Source organism: Protopterus annectens, chromosome 12.part0, assembly GCF_019279795.1.
Source record: "Protopterus annectens isolate FY-2018-M chromosome 12.part0, PAN1.0, whole genome shotgun sequence".
In the NCBI taxonomy this organism is placed as follows: Eukaryota; Metazoa; Chordata; order Ceratodontiformes; family Protopteridae; genus Protopterus; species Protopterus annectens.
Genome location: NC_056746.1, coordinates 528,420,786 through 528,445,844, shown reverse-complemented (window position 1 = coordinate 528,445,844; position 25,059 = coordinate 528,420,786). Strand labels below are relative to the sequence as shown.

Sequence of the window (25,059 nt, the reverse complement as noted above, 5' to 3'; positions counted from 1 at the left end):
AGTACAGAGAGAAGTACAGGTGAGAATTTTAAGGAGTTAGGCTATTTGTTGTATCTGATGCAGATGAAAACTAATAAACTTTATATGTAAGATATTGCTGCTAAATGCATATTACCTATTTTTTTTAATGTTAAACAGGTATCCATACAGCTTAGGGTTGCCACCTTTTCAAATGCCCAAAGTGGGACATTCTTGGTACAACTGGCAGATTTTGCAGGCCAAAACATACCCACGGCCAGTACAAAGGACAGAACTTAACTTTTTTCCTAAATAAAAGCTTTTTCTTGTAGCATTTTAGTTGCTTATTCTGTTTCTTATAACATTTAGGTGTTTCAGATACAGAATTACTGTTTTATGCAACTATTACATAAAATATAGGAAATAATTTTGTCCTAAAATCTCAGGACATTTGCCATTTTTACAATTTTTTTGCAGGATACAACTGCCCAAAGAGGGACTGTCCCTCGAAAAGTGGGACAGGTGGTAACCCTAATACAGCTGGGTAGTGTAATATATATGACGTCAGAGCTTATGTATAGTAATGCAGATTAATCCTTTTTTAGGTTCATTGCTACTATTATTTGTAAACATTGTTAAAGTTGTTTCTCAGTTAAATTGTCATCATGTCACAGAAATTTAGGGTAACCTCTATTGACATAACTTGCACACGTCATTAAAGCACATTTGTGGTTTAGACCTTGGGTGTTCAGACTTTGTCAAAGTGAATCTTTCTCAAACCATACATACAAAATGACTTGGCTTCCCTTTTTAAAAGAAAGTAGGTTATGTTCAAGTAGTTTACTGGCACTTTATTCATTGTACAGATGCACATGTTCATCACACGTGCACACACATGCAGCAAGCTAAAATGTGGCTGAACACAATGATTTAGCAGTCAAGTTCATGTATATTAATTTTTATTTAGTTCTTTCTGGACACTTGAATTTATTTAGGTCTCCTCCAAAACTAGCTGAGCTGCTTCAGTGAGGGTGTCTTCCTCATTTGAGAAACTGTGATCTAGATTAACATAGATTGGTCATATCCTTCCCTTTCCCTTTCCTGAGAATAATGTGCACATATGTAATGTTCTTCCAAGGCTTGAGTAATTGAAAATATGGAAAATCATTGTCTTTTTATAATGCATGAAATTTTGACTCACAGGTACATAAGATCTCTTAAATTTTATCATAGAGTACTGCATTCCACCCTTTGTGTCTTGTTCTCAGCAGCAGAATTTCCGATATTTTCCACAAGGTTTAGCACAGGTGTGTGATGTATGCCAAGGCATTTAAATCTGCATTTACCTTTGGGACTTTTGTTTTCTATGTACGTTTTTATTGGGTAATACTTTCCCTAGCTACTGTTGCACATCCTGCTACCTTTTATCCTGTGCACATTCCTGCTGCAGCTCCAGTATCTTCAGACAACTAAACACATTCAGCTAAATTCTAAATGAACTTTGTTAACTTTAACAAAAAAAAATGTGTTTTATTTTGCTATGTTTGTGTAGGCCAGCGACCTTTCTCTTGTTTGAGACTCGAAGGTTTACCTTTTTTGGTCCCTTCTACTGTTAGTTCGTTTCCTTAAATGGGTTGAGACTGTGATACTTGTCAGGTTGTAGGGTTTGCATCCTTTCCGATGTCACACCCTTTTTGTTCAATAAGTGACACTATCTTGACAGAAGAATTTATTTATGTGAATCCTGTGATATTTGCATTGATTAATGAGGCAATTTTTAGGGAGTGATAAAAGCTGCTGCATGATTTCATAGGATGTTAGGTTCAGGACTACTGAGCCTTTCCTTGCTTCTGTGATTGCTCAGATGAAGAGTTTGTGGTCTGTGCAGTCTGTTTAGGAAATCTTTTATTGTTAAGTTGACAATCTTTTACACAGTCAGTTATTAAATTGATTAGAATGAGAGCTGTGCTTTCTACATATTTTGATGTTCAGACTGCTATGATGGAGAATCCCCTTTTCTTAACACTTCATAGGTGTCTTCTTTATCTGGAACTGCTTCACTGGCATCATCTGTACACAATCCAGATCAAGTGACCTTTTGATGATCTTTGTAGTCAGTGTTGTAGTACTTAGCCTTGGGCTTTCCTGCCATGTAGAAGTCTGCTGCCAGCTTGAATGTCAGCAGTTTTCACCATCTCACGAGTGAGCAGATGCCCTTGGTGACCGAAATGAAAGTGGGTGGCATAAAGAGTTCTCAGCTGGTGTAACTCTTGTTGTTTAGACCTGAAATTATTATCATGTCCAAGGTGTGAAGGAGAAATAACCATTCCTTTCAGTCACTGGGATGCTATTCACTGTTCTTGGTATTCCTTTCCTAGTTCCCAAAGGAGCCAGAGAAAGCAGCTTTTTCCATGTACCCCAAGTAACCCACAGCATCAAGATGAGGTGGTGGAATCAGTTCTCTGTCAGAAGCCAGCATTGTTACTGGTCCAAGTTTCCATGATATTGAGGTTCACAGGGATGTTGAGGTTCCTGTATGGAAGGAACTCATTAACTCCCATAGCAGCCATCAACCCTGGAGGTGGTCAGTGGGAGATTCCGTCATCAGTTTTCTAAGATGTCCAGGGAGAGGTAGATAAGGATGATCATCAAAAACAAATCCTTACCATTCAAAATCCAGTGTGTGTTTTCTTACCTGGGCAAGTGACATGTTGGTATCACCCGTGATGATGGCCTGTTTCAGCACAGGGATGGTTACTGTGACTATTACTTTGGCTGGACATCAGGTTGACAGTATACATTATTTCTTGGGTTCACAGGTGCTTGCTAGGTAGTTGATCTGTGATCTTAAGAAGCCTACCCTTAATGTGTTACTCCAGTACTGGCCTTGGTGGTTACTTTATACTCTCATCCCCTCTCATTCTTCTGATGGAGTGCAGCCAGAATGCCAGTCTTCACAGGGTCATTCTGATTTTACTAGCACTTTTGAGCAGGTTTTAACTGGAGCCTTATTTCAGGTTGCATCCTTCAATCAGGGCTTAAATAAATCATTAAGCTGTAAGATTAACAGTGCGACTATTCCACTTCCATTGAGTCAAGGACCAGGATGCTTGGAGTAGGGTGGTAGATACTCTATCCTTATCCAATGAACATTCCATTCAGGAAACATACAGGGGCAAGTGGAAATTGTTTTCCATATGGGCTGTACATCACAGCATAGATCTCGTTTTTGTCTCCGTGACCATATTCCTTTAGTTTTCACCAGAAAAATTTTTTTCCAGGCTTTAGCTGTTAGTCAAGGTACAGTTTTTCTGCTCTGTCCAGCTATTCTTGCTGGCTAGGATTCTTCTCTAGCCTTCCTTAGTCTGCGAAGCCTTGTTCCTTCCTGAGACTTGTATTTTGTGCCAGAAAAGTTAATTCTTCCATTTGAACCAGTGACATCTGCAGAATTGAAAGTCTTAATATCTGGCACCCTTTTCTTAGTGGCAGTGTCTTCAGCCAGGAGGATGTCAGCTTTCCAGACTTTGTCAACCCTCCATACTTGACATTTAAAGGGTTTCTTTGTGGACCAGTCCTTCCTTTATATTAGAGATAGCTAGTGAGTTTGTATCTCAGCAAGTTCATTGAGCTTCTCACTGGGGAAAGCATCTGTTGTATGGATAGCCATAAACATTTTGGGTAATATGTGGACAGAACCAAGGCTTTGAGGATGATCAATTGACTATTTCTTTTGGTTATCAGAAACTAGTGTGCAGGATCACTAAACTTTCTGAGGCCCATTGGTTTTCAGATTGTATTTCCTTTGCTGTAAGAATGAAAAAGAACCACAGGCTAAATCAGGGGCTCATTCAGCTAAGGCTATTGCTTGTTCACATTTTTTAAAGGCATTTGTAGATGACATCTGTGCTGCAGCACCATGGTCATTGCTAAATACCTTTTCTACACATTATAACCTTGACCTTGCTAAACACCTTTTCCATCCATTGTAAACTGAACTTTACTTACAGATCCAGAGCTTCCTTGGGGAGAAGGTGGTAATCAAGGACATTGTTTCACTAGTTCAACCACCTATGAGTATTGGTTAAGATTTCTGCTGAAAAGGTTGCCAAAGAACAAATCATCTTAGCAGAATTAGTTACATATTTAATTAGATCTACACTGCACTTTTTACTTTTTGAAGTGTTTGATTTTTATTCCATTTTATATTTTCATCTGTATAATTTCACAAAATTCAGATATTGCAGTATATTCTGTTTAGATTTTCACATTTTGCAAATTCACCATTTTGGATTTATTTATCCTAAACATCCTAAAACAGACTCCTGCATAATTACCTTGGTGCAGCACAAGTCCTAGAGCCCACAATACCCTCTCCCCTCAAAAAAGCATGTTCGTTCATTCTTTTACTATTGCAATGCAATGTTCGTGCATGATGCAGTATCCCTCATCAATGGCAGGCATCCTGATGTTCCTAACTACCTGTGTTCAGTCTAACACATGCATCCCAGCCCAGAGTGATTATCACAATCACCCTGATCCCCCTCTTTCTTTAGGTATACTCTTGCTACTATGCATTTTTTATAGTCAACAAACCTACTTACATTTATTCACCCAAGGATTACTCATTCCTGTATCTTAATCGCATTCCTTTATTCCTTTCTAGTTCAAGGCTTCATCCCCTTAAACCTTTCACCTATTTTACTCACTGTCCAGTGCTCCTGTCCTTCCCCATTGAATCTCCTTTATTAAAACTATGGACCCAAAAACTGTTTCTACTGTGTGCATTCATTATTTGTTCACTGGTGACTCTCCTTTTTGTTCCTCCCTCCTGTTGTTCACTGGCCATGACAAAGCATCTTAGCCAGGGTAGCTAAATGTTGACATAATTTTGCTTGGGCTTTTCCAGTGATTCTTCCATTTCCTATGTAGCAGTTCTCCCATTTTTTCTGATTATTATTTTTTCTTTTTCTTCCACTTCTTTATTGCTTGCTTACTTACTTCACAACAGATTATTATGTGTTCTGCCTTTTAATGTATCTTTATAGGTTATCCAGTTCCCTGTTAAATGTAGGTAAGCCCTTGCAATATCAACAAAGTATTCATTCACCTCCTCTTCACCAAATCTCCAACAGACATTAGGATCCACTAGATAGATCTGGTGCGTCTTCCCTTGTATGTAAAAATACTTGTGTAACCATTTCACAATCCTATCACATATGGCTTGCAGGTAGTGTGCAAATCAAAATAAGGAAAGTTACCTCCACAAAAGAGTCCAGTCACCAGTAGAAACCCTCAAGATTCTGTGCTGGGACGTCTTCTGTTTGGCGTCTACTTTTATGAAGTAAAAGCCTTAGTTTGCAGATGATTGTAAGCTAGGAGCAGTCACTGAATATCCCAAATGACTTGGCCATCCGACAGGAAGGTTTCTCCCAAATAAGTAACTGGTGTCAAAATCATGGGCTGAAACAAAATAACAAAAAATGCATTATTGTAGCCTTTGGGAAGTCATCCACCCCGGGGAACTACCTCATTAACAATATACCCTTAAAACTTGATCCATTTTGGTATTTGGGAGCTTTGGTGGATAGTGACCTATCTTTTAACCCACGTGTCTATTTTTGTAAGAAAGTCCTGTATTGGGAATGTGTGTAGATAGAGATGTCATTGTCCCCTTTTACTCCGCCTTTGTTGGGCCAGTCATTGAATATAATGTTCCCTTTGACATGTGTGTGTCCAGATGCATGCAATAACTTGGAACCCCAGCAGAGATACCTTACTAAAAGGATGCATGGCCTAAACATGTTCTACATGGGCTGACTCAAAGCCCTGCCTCTAAATTTGTATCCTACAGACTCCTAAGAGGTGACCTGTGTCTGGCATACAAGGCATCCTACGACCCATTACTGATGGATTTACCGCACATCAGATGTCATCAGAATTACTCTGTCTAGAGATCTAAACCTCTTCTGCACCATCAACATACTGGTTTGGATGGATAGATGTACATCTCAAAGGATACCATGGTCGTGAACAGACACCCCATCCGCATAAAACCAAGTTTATCCCTGCTCATATTCAAGCACAACTCAGACCTAATGATGGGAAACAAAAGATTTAATTCAGGACTGCCCTCTGTACTACTAATGGCCAGAGGCTGCTCCTAAATGTTTTTTTTTTCATTAGGGGTAATGTATATTTTCTGACCATGGGATAGATAAGGCCAGTCTATAATCAAGTGGGATAGATTATTTCAAGCACAAAAGGAAAATTGTCTAGGCTTAAAGTGGCTCACAAGGGCAGCTAACCTAGTACTTACCTATGAACCTGTTTACGTGCAAATATTTTGAATTCCCTTGCTCTGACTGCCATTTGTTTTAACTGACATACATTGCTTCCTGTATCATCCAGATTTTCTACCGTTACCTGTCTGCTCCATTGTTTTCAACTTATGACTACACAATTTTCCTGCTCTTGTAAGATTTTGTATAGTTTGGAAACCATGCCATTATCCAGATTCATCTCTCATCTCTCAGTTGTCACTCATTGAATTTAAAGCTGACCTTTAATCCCTTGGTGTTCTATATATACATCTTCTATTTTTCTGCCTCTCTCTGACACACACAATAGTGTAAATACATACTGTTGAAGATAATTTTGCACTACTATTTCTCCCAGCTCAGTGTTCTTCTGGCCCCTTTAATTCACTCCCATTATTTTGTATAATCTCAACATATGTGCCAAGTTAATGAATATGCCTTCCTTGACTAGTACTCCTTTTGTCTGCATGTACACTGTAACTTTAACTTGTTTGAAACATCTTTCCCATGTCTAATATTGCCTCTTTTTATGCTGCCTTATCTCACTAACCTGTCTCAATCATCTTTTACACATATATCTCCTTTATCTTGAATACTTTTTCTCCTTCCTCAAGTCCCTTTACTTAATTTAGACCTACTCATCTGCCTGTAACAGCTTCATACATCTAATGTCTCATCTTTTTTTTCTTTGCTCCACCACCAATCACCTCTTGGCACTTTCCTCATACGACAGACTTTTCCTCGTGCTCATCACTTTCTCCATCCTCGTCAACCCCCCTTTTACCTTTTTCCAATTTTCCATTCCCATCCACACTTTTCTTTATTTCACAAATCCCACCCCTCACCCAAATTACTGGTCATCATATTGATCACTGCTGCAGTATACTATATAAGCTGTATCCTGCCAAGGATATAACAGCCGGACAGTTTCCAAAGTTTCATGGCACCTTCCACATGCCCAAAATGTCAGGCAGCTCAGGCTGACTAAAAGATATGTTTGGCCGCAAAGCCCTTCACAGCTTTACTGCTGCCGAAGAGTACTCTCCTTTAAGCCTTTAGTGGGCCAACAGTTGACTTGCTGCTGTTCCTTTGCCAGACAGTTCCCTTAGTTGAAGAATCTTCCATTTTCTAAATACTGTTTGTGTGTTGTCACTTTTCTCTTCAGAAAAGTTATTTTAAATCTAGGAGTTTTGTTTTAATGGGCTGTCACAAGACTATGTCGTACTTTATCTGTGGGAAGTGCTCTCTTTTTTCTTGTCAGTTTAAAAGTTGTGTAGAGTACTGTAAATCATTTTGTATGTGAATAAATTGTGTTTTGGGGCTGGCAGAGTTTAAGATGTTTTTTGTGTTTCACTGTTGCGGTCATCACACTTGCATTATCTGCCTGCAGGTAGCCCTCAGTCGGGCCGAATACCAGAGTCTTGGGATTTCCATGATGTCAGGGGTTTAAAACTTGCAGCCGACGCCATTACATCAGTCTTTCTTGCTGAGAAGGAGCCCGAAGCAGTAGTAGTTAACAAGTGCTGGTAGGCCGCTACCCGAAATTTTCGTTTTTTCGAGTTTCAGACCTGAAGTCTTCTAAAGCTAAGTACCCAGTTGGGGATTCTTTTTTCTTGCTCTAACTGATGTCAGAAAAAGTTAACAGTTGTCTTGCCTGTGGAAAACAAATACCTCACAGAGATTTTCATTCTTACTGCGTCAACTGTTTAGGCCCAGACCATGATGTCCCTCGCTGTCGATTTTGTGCCTTGTTTAACTCCCAAACCATTCATCGTCTGGCTATTTTTGTAGCTAAATTCTTTCGCTCTCATTCTCTGTATTCCTAAATGGCTTCAGTAAGTCATCCAACTACCGATCTTCCGGAAAAAACAAACAGACCGCATAGGTCAAAAACTGCCGACGACGCTTCCACTAAGCTAGTCTCCAGTCCACCGGTACTCAGTGAGGCACCTTTGCAGCCCCTGATGCCTGCTTCTTCAGATTCGCAGGCCTCTGCTGAGACCCATTAGGAGTCCGGTGTGCAGCGAGATGCTTCTTCGACTATGGAACCTGCGGATGTCTGTAACTTGGGTGGGTCCGGAGCCGCTGTGCAGGCACTGACTTCTGAGCGTGTATTCCGACCTATCGATATTCATATTAAACCGACAACTTCATTTCCAACTAAAACTACCGAATTTCTCAGGCCCAGAGTTTGCACTATGCCTAAAAAACAGATGTCCAAAGCGCATGTTCAAGCTCCCAGGCCACAAAAACAAATGCTTAGGATGGCCGCAGACCTTATTACTCTAATTAGGGGAAGCCAGCCTTCTCCTGCCAAAAGACAAATAATTGAATTTCCTTCTGATTCTACAGACCAGAAATCTGATGACTCTTATCCTTATCCTTCTGGTTACTATGACATACCCTTATCTACCTATGAGGACTCCGATGCAGAAGAATCCATTCCCTCTGCCTCCCCTCCAGAGGATTTTTTTTTTGTTGAAACCTTGCATATCTTAAGAGAGCATTTCCGCTGGGAATGCCAGGACTCCCCTCAGTCCAAAAAGAGACTCAGGGAATTTTTAGATTTGCCTCAGCACAGGCCTCTACCTATACCCCCTGTCTTGGATATTGTAGATAATGTCGTCTTGGAGTCGAATCTTACTCCTGACACCTTACCACCAACTCCTAGAAAACCTGACAGGTACTACAGAGAGTACCTGACTCTTTCAAATTTTTCTTTAAGAATCCTACTGTGGATCCAGAGACCATTTCCCAGGGACCTAAAGGCATTAAGGCTACTACAGCCAAAAACCCTACCCCTTCAGACCGGGACTCTAGAGCTTTAGACAGATGGGGTAAGAAGGTGTATACCTCTGCAACTCTTGCCATCAGGGCTTTGAATTGCTAGTTTCACATGTTGAAGTACCAGCAACATATTATGGACGTAATTAAATAAAAAATTGTGTTACTTCTAGAGTGTGCAGAAAATAAAGATTTACAAGAGTTAATGCATTCTGCAAACAACGTTAGTAAACCTACTTTGCAGTGTGGCTTTGATGCCTTAGAAGCATCTTGCAGGGCTGTTGTCACTGGGTCTGTACTGAGAAGGCATGCTTGGCTAAAGGAACAAGCCTTGCCTGACCATGTCAAAGCAAAATTACTAGATGCTCCATTAAATCAGGAGCGTTTGTTTGGCACAAAAGCAGAAGATGTTCTTAAAAAATGGAAGAAAAAGCTAAATCTCTGCAAACAGTCAAAGATTTCTTACAGGTGCAGCCACCTAGATTCAGTAGGCATTGGCCTTCAAAAAACTGGTCCTTTCCAGTCCCTCTCAGGCCTTCTCAGTCCAAACCCAAGGGAAACAGACCACCAAGACTACAGTCTCAGGGTATGCAGAGATCTAAACAATGGAGCATTTCCACCTCAAAACCAGGGAGTGGTAAGCCACCCCCATATGAAAAAGTTCACAATGACTTCCCAATTATCCTTCCCAGCCATGCCCAAGTACTTCTGCCCCTAGGAGGAAAACTCGCCCTTCATGTAAAAAACTGGTTGTCCATTACTCAGGACCGATGGGTTCTAAACATTGTATCCCAGGGATACAGATTCTACTTCCACTCACTGCCAACTCCAAGCGGGTTACCAGACTGTCCTCTAAACCAGTGGGCAGAGGCTCAAAAGCAAGTACTTTCCCTTCTCCATATCAGGGCTATTCAACCTGTTCAAGTAGAATAAAGGGGGCAGGGTTTCTACTCCAGACTGTTCCTGGTGCCCAGAAAAGAGTGCTCTTGGTGCCCTGTCCTGGATCTATCAATTCTCAACACCTTTCTAGTGGTCCCAAAATTCAAAATGCTTACACTGCAACAGCTTCTTCCTGTGCTAGGCAAAGATGCCTAGTTAGTCACCCTAGACTTAAAAAAAAACTTATCTGTATATCCCCATAAGGGGGTTTTGCAGGAAATATCTACGTTTCAGGGCAGGCTCCATGCACAGTCAGTTCTCTCCACTTCCCTTTGGCTTATCTACTGCTCCCAGAGTATTCACAAAATGCCTGGCTCTAGCCATTGCATACTGCAGGCAGAGAAATATTCAAATCTACCTATACTTGGACGATTGCGTGATTCAGGCAGACAGTCAGGAATTGTTTCTTCAGCACCTAGCATTTGTAAAAGGACTTCTAACTTCACTGGGATACACCATCAAAAAAAGAAATCAGAACTGGTGCCCAGCTTGGGCACAACTTCCCAGATGGCATTCCTCACTCCAGAAAAGCAGGTTCATTTAACAAACTATTTCAGACTAATGGCCAACAAAACCCAGCTATCTGCAAGGAAAATACTGCAAGCCCTAGGGTTCATGGCCTCATGCATTCTGCTAATTCCATATGCAAGACTGCATATGAGGAAACGTCAGTGGTACTTAAGTCTCTGGTGTCAACATTCTCAGGACCTGGAAACAGTGATTCCTATCATACTTCGTCTAAGGGCAGAGTTCCTTTGGTGGGCAGAAGCATGCAACCACAACAAGGGACTTCCTTTTCACTCAACCCCTCACCGCCCAAACCCTGACAACAGAAGCATCAGACTATGCATGGAGGGCTCACAGGACAGGCAAATGCAGCCCAGAACAAATTCCCCTGCATATCAATCAAAAAGAGATGCTAGCTGTGCTGAATGCTCAGAGTCTTCAAATACCTTATCCTTCCAGGACAGCTCCTGATAAAGACAGGCAACTCCACAGTTGTGGTACATAAACAAGCAGGGCGGAACTTATTCTTACCCACTATGCAGGTTAGCCATCTTTCTGTGGAACACAGCCTTGAGCATCCAACTGCACCTACAAGCTAAATTCCTGCCAGGCAAACAAAATTCACTGGCAGACGACTTAAACAGAAATCCACTGGACCCTCACGAGTGGAAACTGGAAGCCAGCTCATTCAAACTTCTAACCCAGAGGTGGGGAACACCAGAGGTGGACCTTTTTGCCTCCCCCCCCCCCCCCAAAACCACCAACTGAACAAATTTTCACCAGGAACCCTCACAGCAGAGCCTAGAAGGTGGACGCCCTATCCTTTACATGGGAAAATCTCTCAATTTATGCCTTTCCTCTTCTGCCCCTCCTCTCAAAAGTACTACTCAAGATCAAACAGGACAGGCCAAGGGCAATCCTTATTGCCCCAGACCGGCCATGCCAACACTGGTACCCACTCCTACGCAGTCTGATAGCAGTGCCACCCTGGCACCTACATCACACACCTTCCCTGCTGTCTCAGCAGGAGGGACAGATTTTGCATCCGTAGCTGCAAACCCTAAACCTTGCAGCCTGGCTTATTCCCTAAATGCACCACCAGCATCCTTCAGTAGACTGGTGCTGGACGTCATCCTTGAGGCTAGAAGGCCTAGTACTAGGAAATCCTATGCTGAAAAGTGGAAAAGATAATATTGTTGAAGTCTGTCTCAAGGAAAGGACACAGCTGTGCCCAACTTACCTCAAATCCTTGATTACCTAGCAGAGCTGCTCCACAGAGGCCTATTCTTCTCATCCATTAAGATTCATGCCTCTGCCATCTCAGCTCATTATAATTCTGAGCCTTCTCTCTTTTCTCACCCTCTCATCAAACCGTTCCTGAGAGGAGCTAACTATTTAAGGCCCCATAGGAGAGCTCCCACCCTGACCTGGGACCTTAACTTTGTACTGGAGAAGCTCACCCCCCCCCCCCCCCCAATTTGAACCTGCCGCTTCAGCAGAGTTAAAATTCCTCTCTTGGAAAGCAGCCTTACTTCTAGCTATTACTTCAGCAAGAAGAGTGTCTGAGTTACAAGCACTGATGGCGGTGGAGCCCTTCATTATTTTCCATGCTGACAGGGTTTCCCTCTGGGCTAACCCTTCCTTTAATGCCCAAGGTGGTATCCAGTCTGGCTTTAAACCAATCAATCCATTTGCCAACCTTATTCCCTAATCTTCAGAATACTGGGCTAACCCTTCCTTTAATGCCCAAGGTGGTATCCAGTCTGGCTTTAAACCAATCCATCCATTTGCCAACCTTATTCCCTAATCTTCAGAATAAAGGGGAAAGGATCCTGCACTCCTTGGATGTGCACAGACAGCTCAGGTTCTACCCTGACAGGACTAAGCCTTTCAGAAAATCTGACCAGCTGCTAGTCAGCTTTGCTACAGGAGCAGAGGGCAAGGCCATTTCAAAGCAAGCCATTTCCAAATGGATAGCACACTGCATCCATTTCTGCTACAAGCACCATGGAAAATCTACCCTTCTGGGGATCAGAACCCATTCCACTAGAGCTACTTCAACCTCTACAGCATTTCTCAGGGGAGTCCCTACCAGGGACATCCTGGAAGCTGCAACCTGGAGTTCTGTACACATCTTCACCAAGCATTACCACTTACCTATTTTTTTTTTCTAAATCCAGAGCTGGATTTGCTACAGCAGTCTTACAAGGCCTGCTAGGCAGCCCTAACACTTCTTGACTGCCTCACCCTTCCTCAGCTTTGGGAATCAACCTAAGTGTGAATACTGCAACAGTGAAATACGAATAACATAGTACAGTTGTGTACACTTACCATAAATGTAGATGTTAGAGTGTATTCACTGTTGCAGTCCTGGTTTCCCTCCCTCCAGCCCCCTGGCTTTCTATATCCTTTCTACCTATCCTCATGGCCATCTTTTATGGCAGGGGTATTTGGTTTTTACTGGAGGTGTTGCACACCAAATAATAGCTTCCTATTTTGGGGGCTCCTGACATCTGGGGCAAGAAAAACTGATGTAGTGGCATCGGCTGCATGTTTTATACCCCTAATGACCTGACGTTATGGAAGAGGCGACAGCAACCAACGCAGAAATCCCAAGACTCTGGTATTCAGGTCGACTGAGGGCTACCTGCAGACTGATAACGCAAGTGTGATGACTGCAACAGTGAATACACTCTAACATCTACATTTATGGTAAGTGTACACAACTGTACTTTCTTGTTACTGTGTGTTTCTGTGAAAACGTGACTTTTAAAGACTTGTAGTTTTTACTAGCATTTGATGCTTGTCTTCCTTGAAAGAGTCACTGTTTTCAGCTTGACCATGGAACAAACCATCGGTCTCACTGCAAGTCGTCCTTCCAGCCAGAAAATGCAAATGTTGAGAACCACAGCAGGCTAGCAGTTTTCCTCTGCTGCAAGTGTGTGACTGTGCTGTGGCCATTTGTGGTACTTCTGACCACTCATCTTTTACCCTGGACCCCGAACCCCTATGGTGTAGCATCTATAGTCAATATGGACTGGGGTTTCGCCACATTCTTGGCACTTGTTGGAGTCCAGTCGTGACCAAGGGAGAGACATTCTTGTCAGTCCTGGGAGAGGGAACAGGGAATGCTGTCCTCTAATCAGAATACTGTGCCCATCCCTGGAAAAGCTGCTGCCATTAGTAACATTATTGGCCTAAATGTTTCTGTGTTAAAAGAAATTGAAAACTAAACATATCTACTCCTCCTCAAATATCTTAAATGGGAGTAGTTTATAGGGTGCGATTCAGGTTTAATTTAGGATGTTCTTCGTGTTTCACTGTTGCAGTCATTACATTTGGATAATCTGCTGGCAGGTTGCCCTCAGTCGGCCTGAATTCCAAAGTCTTGGGTCCTCTGTCAGTTGCTGTATCCTCTTCCATGATGTCAGGTCATCATGGGTATAAAACAGGCAACCAACGCCATTTTCTTTAGTCTTTCTTGCCGTGCAGTGCCCGAAGCAGAAGCAGTTCGACTCCTGAAATTTTCGGATTCGAGTTTCAGAACCAAAGTCTTCACTAAAGCCAAGTACCCCGTTGGGGAAACTTTTTTCTTGCTCCATACCGATGTCAGTAAAAATTAATAATTGCATTACTTGTGGGAAGCAAATACCTCATAAGGATTTTCATTTGTACTGTATTCCTTGCATAGGCCTAGATCATAACGTGCCTAGCTGTCTGTTTTGTGCTAGATTTAACCAACACACTATTAAGCGTCTTTATATCTTTGCCTCAAAATATTTTGGAAACAGATTTAACTATCCTGAAATGTCGTCTGATAGCAATCCGACTACCAGAGTATACAAAAAACGCAAAGAAAAGGACAAAGACAGACTTTCTAGGTCCAAAACTGATGGCGTAGCTTCCCCTAAGCCAGTCGTCGGTTCGCCGGTACTTAGTGAGGCACTTTCACAGCCCCTGATATCCGCTACATTTGAGTCGCAGGCCCCTACCGAGACCCATGTGGAGTCCGGCACGCCGCGTGATTCTCAAAGTATTGTACCCGTGGATGTCTCTCCCTCAGATGGGTCCGGAGCCGCTGAGCAGGCACCGGCTTCTGAGGATGTATTCAGGTCACGCAATTTTTATATAAAACCGATGCCAGCTTCAAAATAAAAGTCAAAGGCAACTTCTAAAGCTAAAAAACCGACACATGAGACACGAGCACAGGCCTCTATGCCCAAAAAGCAGATGATTAAATTGGCTGAAGACCTAATTACCTTGATCAGGGGTTTCTAACCCCCTCCTGATAAGAGGCCTAGGCAAGACACTGATTATGAATCTTCAGATCAGGTTTCTTTTTCTTCTGATTCCTCTTCTGATCAGGAATTATATCTATTACACCCTATGAGGATTCTGATGCAGAGGAATCTGTCCCATCTGCATGTCCTCCTGAAGATTATTTCTTTGGAGAAACCTTGCATACTTTGAGGTAGCATTTTCACTGGGAGAGTCAAGATTTCTCAGAATCAAAAAAGAGGCTCAGGGATTTCCTTCTCTCTCAGCATAGGCCTTTAGCTATACCTCCTGTTTTAGACATTGTGGATGTGTTTTTGGAGTCAAGCTTGACTCCAGACTCCTTACCTCCGGCTCCTAGCAAGCCAGACAGATATTACAGGGTTCCTGACTCGCACAATGTTTTATTTAGAAACCCTGCTGCTGACCCTGAAACTATTTCACAGGGTCCAAAAGGTGCTAAGGCCTCAACAACAAAAAATCCTACCCCCTCTGACAGAGATTCCACGGCACTGGATTGATGGGGAAAGAAGGTTTATACATCTGCAACCTTGGCAATTAGGGCCTTAAACTGACAGTTTCATGTGCTCAAGTATCAACAACATGTCATGGGATTACTGAAACAGCAAATGATGATTTCTGAATGTACAGAAATTAAAGAATTGCAGGAATTATTGCATGCAGCAGAACAAGTTGGAAAGCATACTTTGCAATGTGGTTTTGATTCCTTAGAGGCCTCCTGCAGGGCCGCAGTTACTGGATCTGTGATTAGGTTGCATGCCTGGCTAAAAGAGCAAATTTTGCCTGATCATGTTAAAGCTAAATTGCTGGAGGCACCTTTACAGCATGATACTCTGGTATTAAGGCAGAAGAGGTTTTAAAGAAAATGGAAGACAAAGCTAAGTCTGTGTAAACTGTAAAAGACTTCTTACAAGTGCAGCCACCAAGATTCAGTAGACACTGGCCTACAAAAAATTGGTCCTTTCCTGTGTCCGACATAGCTCAACGGGGCAAATCCAGGTGCCCTAAAGGTTCTAGATACCAGTCATAGGTTTCTTCCAGGTCAATGCAATGGGGTGCTTCTACCTCCAAATCTGGCGGAAATAAAGCGCAACCCTACAGTAAACAGTCTCAATGACTTCCCGCTGCCATCACCAAGCACTTATCTTTTGGCAGCACCCTTAGGGGGAAAATTAGCACTTTATGCTCAGAATTGGCAGTTAATAACCCAGGACAAGTGAGTGTTAAACATAGTATCTCAGGGATACAGATTCCACTTCCACACACTGCCAATTGCAAACAGTTGGCCAGATCTGCCAAAAAATCAATGGGCAGAGGCACAGAAACAAGTTGCGTCCTTCATGGATATGGGGGCTATCCAGCCAGTTCCAGAACAGGAAAAAGGACAAGGGTTTTATTCAAGACTGTTCTTGGTACCCAGAAAAGACGAGGCCTGGCGCCCTATACTGGATTTATCAATTTTGAACACATACCTGGACATTCCAAAATTTAAAATGCTAACTTTGCAGCAGCGTCTGCCCATGCTAGGCAAGAACACTTGGCTGGTGACATTAGACCTAAAAGAGGCATACCCTGCATATCCCAGTAAGGGAATCGTGCAGAAGATACCTCAGTTTCAAGGCTGGCTTTATGGCATTAACAGTTCTCTGCACTGCCCTTTGTCTTATCTACTGCGCCCAGGGTCTTTACAAAGTGGCTGGCACCAGTAATTTCATTTTGCAGACAAAGAAGTATACAAATCTATCCTTACTTGGATGACTGTCTCATTCAAGCAGAGAACAAGGACATTCTTCTTCAGCATCTGGCATTTGTGAAAAGGCTTCTAACATGCTTAGCGTACACAAACGAAAAGTAATCACAACTGGTACTCTCTCAAAAGATAACATTCCTGGGTGCAAGCTTGAATACAACTACCCAGATGTCTTTCCTCAAGCCAGACAAACCACGCCAACTGACTACTTCAAACTGATGGCAACAAAAACCCAGTTGTCTGCAAGACAAACTCTGCAGGCTTTGGGGTTCATGGCATCCTGCATTCTACTGATTCCATATGCAAGACTGCATATGAGGAAACTACAGTGGTACTAAAAAGTTTATGGAGTCAACATTGTCACAGTCTGGAAACAATGATTCCTCTTATTCCCTGCCTACAACAGGAGTTTCTGTGGTGGGCAAAGGCATGTCACCAAAACATGGGACGGGCTTTTACTGTACCCCCTGCCAGCCAAACCTTAACAGACGCATCAGATTATGCAGGGGGGCCCACCTGGCAGGAAGATGCATTCAGGGCATATGGACCCCAAAAACAAATGCATCTGCATATCAACCAAAAAGAGATGGTAGTTGTTCAAAATGCCTTGACGGCCTTCAAGGACTAACTTCATCCAGGACAACTACTGATAGACGGACAACACCACGGTTATGTGGTACGTAAACAAGCAGGGAGGCACACACTCGTACCCCCTTTGCAGACTAGCCATGACACTGTGGGACACCTGTTTGACTTACCAAGTACATCTTCAAGCTTCGTTCCTGCCAGGAAGGCAAAATACTCTGGTAGACAATTTAAGCAGAAGCCTTATGGACCCTCATGAGTGGAAACTAGATCCACAAGTCTTCAGCATGATAACAAAGAAATGGGGGAGCCCAGACATAGACCTGTTTGCCTCTCCTTGGAATTATCAACTGGAAAAATTCTGCACAAGGACTTATCACAGACGAGCATGGAAATTGGACACCCTATCCTTCAGTTGGAAAAATCTATCAGTTTACGCCTTTCCTCCTCTGCCTCTTCTTCCCAAGGTCCTACTAAAAGTCCGACAAGAAAAACCAACGATGATACTAATTGCCCCAGACTGGCCCTGCCAATACTGGTACCCAGTACTAAGGAATATGTCTCAATTCCCAGCTTGGTACTTGCCTCAAATACCTCACTTACTGTGCCAGCAAAACCATCAGATCCTGCACAATCAGCTCCAAACACTGAACCTGGCAGCATGGCTGATCATGTAGTTATTCAAACAACTCCTCTCAGTAAAGCTGTGATGGATGTCATTTTGGAAGCCAGAAGGCCTAGTACTAGAAAATCTTATGCTGATAAATGGAAGAGATTCTGTGCTTGGAACCAAGCACAAGGAACTGACACAGCAGAGCCAAACATTTCTCAGATTTTACAATAATTGACTGAGATGCTTGACAAAGACCTATCTTTTTCATCAATAAAAATCCATGCCTCTGCCATCAATCTTTTCTCATCCTTTACTAAAGCAGTATCTTAGAGGGGCCAACAATTTAAGGCCTCCCAGAAGATCACCAATTCCTGCATGGGACCTCAGTTATGTGTTGGAAAAGCTCACCCTGCCACCATTTGAACCAGCTGCTACTGCAGATCTAAAGTTCTTATGGAAAACAGCTCTGCTCCTGGTAATTACTTCAGCAAGAAGGGTCTCTGAGCTACAGGCCCTCATGGCTGTGGAGCCTTTTATCATATTTTACCCCAGACAGGGTGTCCCTCAGGACCAGTCCTTCATTTATGCCTAAGGTGGTTTCCAGTGTGGCTCTTAACCAAACTATTCATCTGCCAACTTTTTATCCAAATCCACAGAACAACGGGGAGTGGATTCTGCATTCCCTGGACGTACACAGACAACTAAGATTCTACTTGAGCAGGACTAAAGCTCTAAGAAAAACTGAGCAGTTACTAGTGACATTTGCTGCAGGATCAGAGGGAAAGGCTGTTTCAAAGCAGACTATTTCAAAGTGGATAAGCCACTGCATTTGTTTCTGCTGCTTACACCATGCCCAAGGGCATTGGGTCTCATTCCACCAGGGCTGCAGCTACATCAGCAGATTTTCTGAGGGGTACCAACCAAAGTCATTCTAGAGGCTGCTACTTGGAGTTCTGTTCACACTTTTATAAAGCATTATCATTTGCATCTCTACTCTAAGTCAAGGGCAGGCTTTGCCACTGCAGTTCTGCAGGGCCTTATAGCCGCCCCTAATACAGTTTAGCTCCAGCCTCCCATCCATAGCTTTGGGATTCTACCCAAATGTAATGATTGCAACAGTGAAACACTAAGAACATAGTACAGTTGTGTACACTTACCATAAATGTAGAAGTTCGAGTGTATTCACTGTTGCAGTCCAGGTTACCCGCCCACCATCCCCCTTTTATTCCGGAGTTACTCTTTCCTTCACTATCTTCTACAGCCTTTGTGGTGTACTTGCTTGTAGATGAAGGTAAAGTTTGTATTGTTGCATATATATATAGCTTATATATATTTTTGCTACCCATTTGGGGGGCACCTGACATCTGGGGCAAGAAAAACTAAAGAAAATGGCGTCAGCTGCCTGTTTTATACCCCTGATGACCTGACATCATGGAAGAGGAGACAGCAACTGACGCAGGACCCAAGACTTTGGAATTCAGGCCGACTGAGGGCAATCTGCCAGCAGATTACTCAAATGTAATGACTGCAACAGTGAATACACTCTAACATCTACATTTATGCTAAGTGTACACAACTGTACTATATTGTTCCTCCTTGTAAAGTAGCTTCTGATAAAAGAAAGAGAGCTACGTCTTTTTCTGAAGAGTCAAGATTCTGACTCTGAACAGGAAAATGAATGAAGTCAAAGAATACAGGGTTTTCTCCTCAGACTTTTGATTTAGATTCGCAGGAGAGCTCAGTTGTTTTATTCTGTTGGGGGGGGGGGGGGGTTCTTTCTCTGACATTATTGCTAGAATGTGCCAGTGAGAGAACACAGCTTTCCCAGTTCCTCAGAAAATACTGAGTTGCTACAGAAGGAATTTACACACATTACTCCTTTTCTGTTTGCTTTACTGCCTGCAGTGTTACTGATACAAACCCAGCTCCCCCTAAAAAGGCAGATAGGATGTTATAAAGTTTCTCAGTCTTAAGTTTTTATATACTATTTCCAAACATGACCCAGCAGCTGTAGCTTTAGCTGTAGCTTTAATTGATCCCACTGCTGCTAAACCCTTAGTTAATTCCAATTCTACTCTTTCTGATAAGGCTGGAAAATTGATAAGTATGGGAAAAGTGTGTATTCTGCACCTTTAATTTTCAGAATTTTGAATTATCAGGCTCTTAGTTTGTTCTAATTGTGGAAATATGAAGGAATGTTTTATATGCAGATTGTGTTATCTGTTTTCATCCAATTCAACCTTTGGATTGTTGGGTCCAACCTCAGCACTTTTTTTTTTTTTTTGGAAACATACAGCTCCAGGGCTCTGTCTCCAACCCTACCCATACTTCCCTTCTCTCAACCTTAGAACATCAGATCTCATTTGTGTCCTGAAGCATCCAGACGTGTATCAGAGGGCTGTCAAAAAGATAAGAATTCCTTGTGTTTTGATATGCTTTTTCTCTTCTTTAGTTTTATCTAGATATATTTATAGTTAATTTATTACTATCTATACAGTTAGTAAAAAAGTCTAGTATACTCATCTGCGTAGTTGTCCAGTACTCACTATTTTTTGTGTGGTTTTGATTAATATTTGAACTCGTAGTATAGGGGTTATTTCCTTATCTCCTATCCTACTTACTGTATGTTTTTGAAAGTTTGGCTGAAAAAATTCAGTGTTTTAAAAAGTGCTAATCCTGTGGGCACAGAATTTGCCCCACAGGACCCATACTCTGTGTGTGTTATTTGGGAGCTGGCCACTTGGATGGTGACCGTGAGAGGCCTGTGCCTCCTTTGGCACCAGAGACATTCAGACTAGGAAAGATGCTCTGTCCCAACCCCAAATGCGGGTACTGCTTCTTCTTCCAGTCATTCTACTCAATATGGACAGTCAGTTACCAACAGGTCTAAGGTTCACTCACTGTGTAAGTTCAGTCTGATTCAGACTCTTCTGATGTTTCCCCAATGCAGTGTCAGAGTATGCAAACAGAGGCACGTTGACTCCTCACCAGAGTCAGTCACAAAAGATACAGACATCAGTGAGGGTGAATGTCCCCCTAGATCCCGTTTAGAACACTACCCTTGCCAATATCCTTGAATTGATGAAGCAACATGTGGGTTGGTTTTGAGGAAAGTCTGTTTAAAATAACTTTAGTTAATTTTGAAAGGTTTCCTTCACTCTGACAGGATCTTCCCAAACTACTGCTGTTTCTACTTCATCTGCTTCTACAATCAAGAAAAATGGGCAAGCCTAAATCAACATAAAAGGAGAGGTGAAAGAGTAGAGGAAAAGCAAGAAGGCAAAGAAAAGGTCCCTGGATCCAGCATATTCCTTGGGCCCAGATCTTAAGACAAATCAGAAGTTGAATCCCACAGTTCTTTAGGTCCAATATTCCTCTTCATGGCTCCATATTACCCTGGAACTGGTGAGCCTGAGACTTTACTCACCGATTCTTCAAGATAACAGCTACTGCAGGCCATCTTCTGTGGCATCATCAGTGAGGTCTGCCTGGTCCTGTAGAAGTGTTAGAGATGAATGCAGATACAGTGGTGAATTTTTTGTGAACACAGGTTCAACATGGGGTTCTCCCAGTACAGTCAACTTTGAACAACTAAGGTACCAGTCCAGCGACCCCTATTATGTTATCTCTAATACTGTTCTTTCCTTCGGGTCCAGGCCCAACTGCTGCAAGTTCCCTTGGTGTGCCTTTGCTGGAGCTGACAGTTCAAACAACTCTGATGCTGGCAGCATCTTTGACTTTTATGCGTTTAGACCAGGATGAGTCTTGGGAGCTGAAGCAGTGACACACTGACTCTGGGAGGTGAGTTGACTCCAACATTTTTGGAGCCATATCTACCTCTAGAAGCCTTGGCTCTCAACAGCTCCAGTCCGAGGTCAGTCTTTGAGCCAAGGTTCATTGGGATTGAGAATTCTTCATCCTGTAGTGGAAGAGTTTCTTCAACTCAGTCTGCAGCCTTGGCTTTTGAGGCCTTCAAAAGGGTTTTGGCCAGACCAAAAGGCAAGATGTTATTCTGTAGCGTGACTCTGCACCAGCCCTAAATGGGTACTGCTTCTTCTGGTTATTCTGCTCAGTAGGGACAGTCAGTACCAACAGGTCCAGGGGTCACTGAATGTAAGAGTTCCTAGTCTGATTCGGACCAGTCTGATGTTTCCCCAAGGCAGGGTCACAGAAAACAGACTTGCAAACTGGACTCCTCACCAGTGTCGGTCACAGAAGATACAGACATGGATGAGGGTGAAGGTTCCCTTAGATCCCCTTTAGAAGACGTCACCTTTGGAGATATCCTTGAATTGATGAAGCAATGAGGGGATTGGTTGTGTTTAAAATTTAGTAGCTTAAAATGTATTAAATTATAAACTATTTAGTTTCTTCTGTTGCACAGGTCACACACACACTGTAAATAATGAGTAGTGACTGTTGAAACGTCTTCCAGAGCTATGGCCTCTGCTACTGTGTTGAAAAGGTTTGCATGGCCTCATTCTCGGAACCTCCCAGATAATGATAAAAATGAGGAGATTTTAAAAGAGGTAAGCTGATCCAGAGAAACTCAGCCTCCTTTTCCAAATTTCTTAAGAGATTCTCTAACTCCTCATCCAGTTTTGGCAAACAGCGGAATAAACAGTCTCCACAAAATATGGGTAAACAGATGTTTAGAAGACATGACAGAGTGAAAAGAATTCTCAAACCTCCCAAAACCAAGGACATTCCAACAAGTTTGAGTTGACTTCTCAAGAGACCTTGTGACCACTCCCACCCTAGCCCCTTTCTACTTCCAGAAAGACTGAATCTGGTTTTCTATTTGGTAACATAGTGTGACAAATAAGTTCTGAAGATCATTCGTTAGGCCTACAGATTGCAGTGGGAGAAAACTGCTCCTTTCCAGGGGATCTTTCCTTATCCTCCAGATCAGACACTCTTTCCACAGGTTCCTCACCTTATGCTTTACTAAGGCGTGATGGAACCAGTTCCTCATCAGGTGGGGAAGTTTTTTTTTTTTTTTCCCCAAGGATGTTTTTAATGCCAAAGAAAGAAAATGCTTGGAGACCAGTTCTGGATTTTTCTTTCCTAAGCATGTTTAATAATGCTCATGTTCAGAATGATGTCACTTCACAATCTGTTAGCCCTCTCAACTCTTTTTCAAGTTTCTTATTAACACTAGACCTAAAATATACTGAACACATCCCTATTCATCCAGACTTCAGATGTTTCTTAAGATTTTGTATGTCTATATCACATTATCAGTTGTCTCTCACCCTTTGGACGTTCCACTGCACCAAGAGAGTTCGCAAAGTGTCTTAACTCCAGTTGTAGCTAATTGATAAATACAAGGTATCCACATTTTCCCATATTTAAACAACTTGCTTATCTTTGCAAAGTCTTTTTCAAAGTGTCTAGAATCTCTCTTTCCCTTTATCGTGGTTGAGAAATCTCTTACACAAGCTGGGATTCCAAGAAAGTATTCAAAAGTTTTTCTTGACCCTCGCACAGAGGATTGTGTTCCTGGGATGTCCACTAAACACCTCAGTTCAAAGAGCTTTTCTTTCACAGGAAAAACTAGGTCTATATCTACATCTGTTTCTAAGGTTTGCCACTCAAACTTCAGTCACTGTGAGGGAATACCTCTGGATTTTGGTTCTCATGCCTTCTGATTCTCACAGTAGCCCTGGCAAGACTCCAGGTACCATTGTATCTTTTTCATGTGACATCTCTTTGGTTCCAGCACCAACACCCTTCGTCTTTTCAAACCTCAGTGCTGGAGTTTGCAGAAACATCATTTGGTTGAGGCAGCAGATATCCTTAAATCCAAGTCTTCCCTTCTCTCTTCCTGTTTCAGGGTAGTCAGTCACCATATACACCTTGGACTTTGCTTGGGGAGAAGTTTCAGGAATGAAGAAACTGCAGGGAGTGTGGTCCACCAGGGAGACACACAAGCTCACAAATGTCAAGGAATGCTTGCCCTTATCAAGGCAGCTAACTTTCTAAATCATCTTTGGTCCCTGGCACCTCTAAGTTGTTACAGACAGTACCATACTCATGGTACATCAACAAGCAAAGGGGAGCCAGGTTGCACCCCCTTTGAAGACTAACAAGTTAGCTTGGGATGTAGATGTTCTTCGTGTTTCACTGTTGCAGTCATCACCTGTGGGTTATCCCTACTGTGGTACCCCTTGGCCATCGTGAATACCAGAGTCAGTGTTTTTGTGCGCCAGCTGCTGTCATGTGTAGTCTGACGTCAGGTTGTCAGTACTATAAAGCAAGGCAGCCGACGTCATTACATCAGTCTTTCTTGCTGTGAAGCCTGTAGCAGAAGCAGTTTGCACGAGTGCCATTCTGTTGCTACCAGAAGTCGAATTTCACAGAAAATGTTTAAAGCTAAGTACCCCATTGGGTACCCTTTTTTCTTGCTCTAACCGATGTCCGAAAAGTTAACAATCGTCTTGCCTGTGGAAAGCAGATCCCACACCAAGACTTTCATTCCTACTGCATCGCTTGTTTAGGCCCAGACTGCGATGTCCCTCGTTGCCGGTTCTGTGCCCTCTTTAATGCGAGAACCATTTGCCGTAGAGATCTTTTTGTAGATAACTATTTTCATATTCCATCTTCGAATTCCGATATGGCATCTGTCAGCCAACAATCCGCTGATATTCCGAAAAAAACGTAAAGATAGAGACAAGCCACACAAGGCTAAGCCTTAAGATGACGCTACCGCTAAACAAGTAGTCAGTTCTCCAGAATTCAGTGAGGTGCTTTCGCAGCCCCTGATGCCCAACAAGCTTAGGCCTCTGTCGAGACCCTTTCAGAGTCTGGTATGCCACAGAAATCCACTTTGTCTTCCGAGCCTTTGACTGTCTCTCCCTTGGTTTGGTCCGGAGTCACGACGCAAGCATTGGCTTCCGAGGAGGCCGTTCGCACTACCGATTGTAGGCAAAAAACGACTTCTCTTCCGACTGCCATTTCTCAGAGACTGACTGATTCTGTTAGGCCTCGAAGCCAGGTCACTCCTAGGAAATCTGCTTCTAGCCACCATCTTGCTACTGCTCCCCCACCCCAAGTTCAAATGCTTAAAATGGCAGAGGATCTCATCTCCCTTACCGAAGGTACTCAAGCCCCTACCCCAAAAAGGAAAAGGCACCCTTCTCCAGAAATTGACAGACCAAGAGTCTGAGGAATACGATTATTTTGCCTTTAAAGAGAAACAGCAGCCCTCAAGTGTTTGATGATTCAGCTGCAGAGGAATCCATCCCCTCTGCCTCCCCTCCAGAGGACCTTTCGTTTGGGGAAACCCTCCATTCCCTCAGGGAACATTT

The 25,059-nt window shown here is 42.7% G+C and overlaps 1 protein-coding gene across 2 annotated transcripts in view; it reads left to right on the top strand.

Moving 5' to 3' along the window:
- The window catches only part of USP42 (ubiquitin specific peptidase 42), an 815,107-nt gene that overhangs the window by 646,358 nt on the left and 143,690 nt on the right, over nucleotides 1-25,059 (top strand). For both annotated transcript variants that reach the window (XM_044089669.1, XM_044089668.1), the window contains exon 15: nucleotides 1-19. This exon is cut by the window's left edge and continues 1,445 nt beyond it. In XM_044089669.1, the coding sequence (XP_043945604.1) occupies nucleotides 1-19 (19 nt within the window). The remainder of the gene's footprint in view (nucleotides 20-25,059) is intronic.